Source organism: Penaeus monodon, chromosome 15 (assembly GCF_015228065.2).
Source record: "Penaeus monodon isolate SGIC_2016 chromosome 15, NSTDA_Pmon_1, whole genome shotgun sequence".
NCBI classification, from domain to species: Eukaryota; Metazoa; Arthropoda; class Malacostraca; order Decapoda; family Penaeidae; genus Penaeus; species Penaeus monodon.
In genome coordinates, this window is record NC_051400.1 from 28,121,992 (window position 1) to 28,122,665 (window position 674).

At 36.6% G+C, this 674-nt stretch overlaps 1 protein-coding gene across 1 annotated transcript in view; it reads right to left on the reverse strand.

Moving 5' to 3' along the window:
* Positions 1–366, reverse strand: part of LOC119581897 (PIN2/TERF1-interacting telomerase inhibitor 1-like) — a gene marked incomplete in the record, with an annotated part of 6,988 nt that extends 6,622 nt beyond the window's left edge. Inside the window, 1 exon segment of the mRNA XM_037930059.1 lies at positions 202–366. Within this exon segment, the coding sequence (XP_037785987.1) occupies positions 202–277 (76 nt within the window).
* Between the last annotated feature and the right edge of the window lie 308 nt (positions 367–674).

Consider the following 674-nt stretch of genomic DNA (forward strand, 5'->3'; position numbering starts at 1 on the left):
CATAGCGTTAAGTGCAAACATGCACACCCAGCATATGTAAATGTATAAAAGGGTTTAAGAGTAAATAGAAATTTGAGCAAAATATCTAACCTTCACTCTAGGCCTCTCATTAAAGACCGGTAGCAAAACAGTACTCAGGAACTCACCAACAGTTTTGTATACCCTAGTTTATTCATTACTATTCCATAATATAACACTTACCTTTTGACCAGGCGTCACCTCTTGGATTAATAAAACACTGTTGTGTTTTCCTCCTTGGTTCCGCCAACATAGACATGGCTCAGAGGACCAAGCCTTCTAAAATACCAAGAGCAGGACACGTCCAGGTCGACCTCTTCTGCTCAACACGTGGGAGAAGGACTTGGGTTGGGAACTGTTCCGCGGAATCTACTTTTGTTTTTAAAATTTGCATTGCAGATAATATTTTGTAAAAATATATATATTAATTATCTATTTAAGGTATTAATAATGTATAAAAATAGTGAAAAATAAAATCCATATATATCAAATAACAAGGAACGTTTTAGAAAAGCCTAACCAAAACAAAACGGAAACAGTCGACGACCGGTGCGCGTAAATGCATGCGGAAAAGGGGTGTGGGTGTAAGTGGTATTTACAAGCAAAGTACGTTTTAAAAAGTTTTCAAGCACTTGTGAAAATGGTGAAAACTGTAA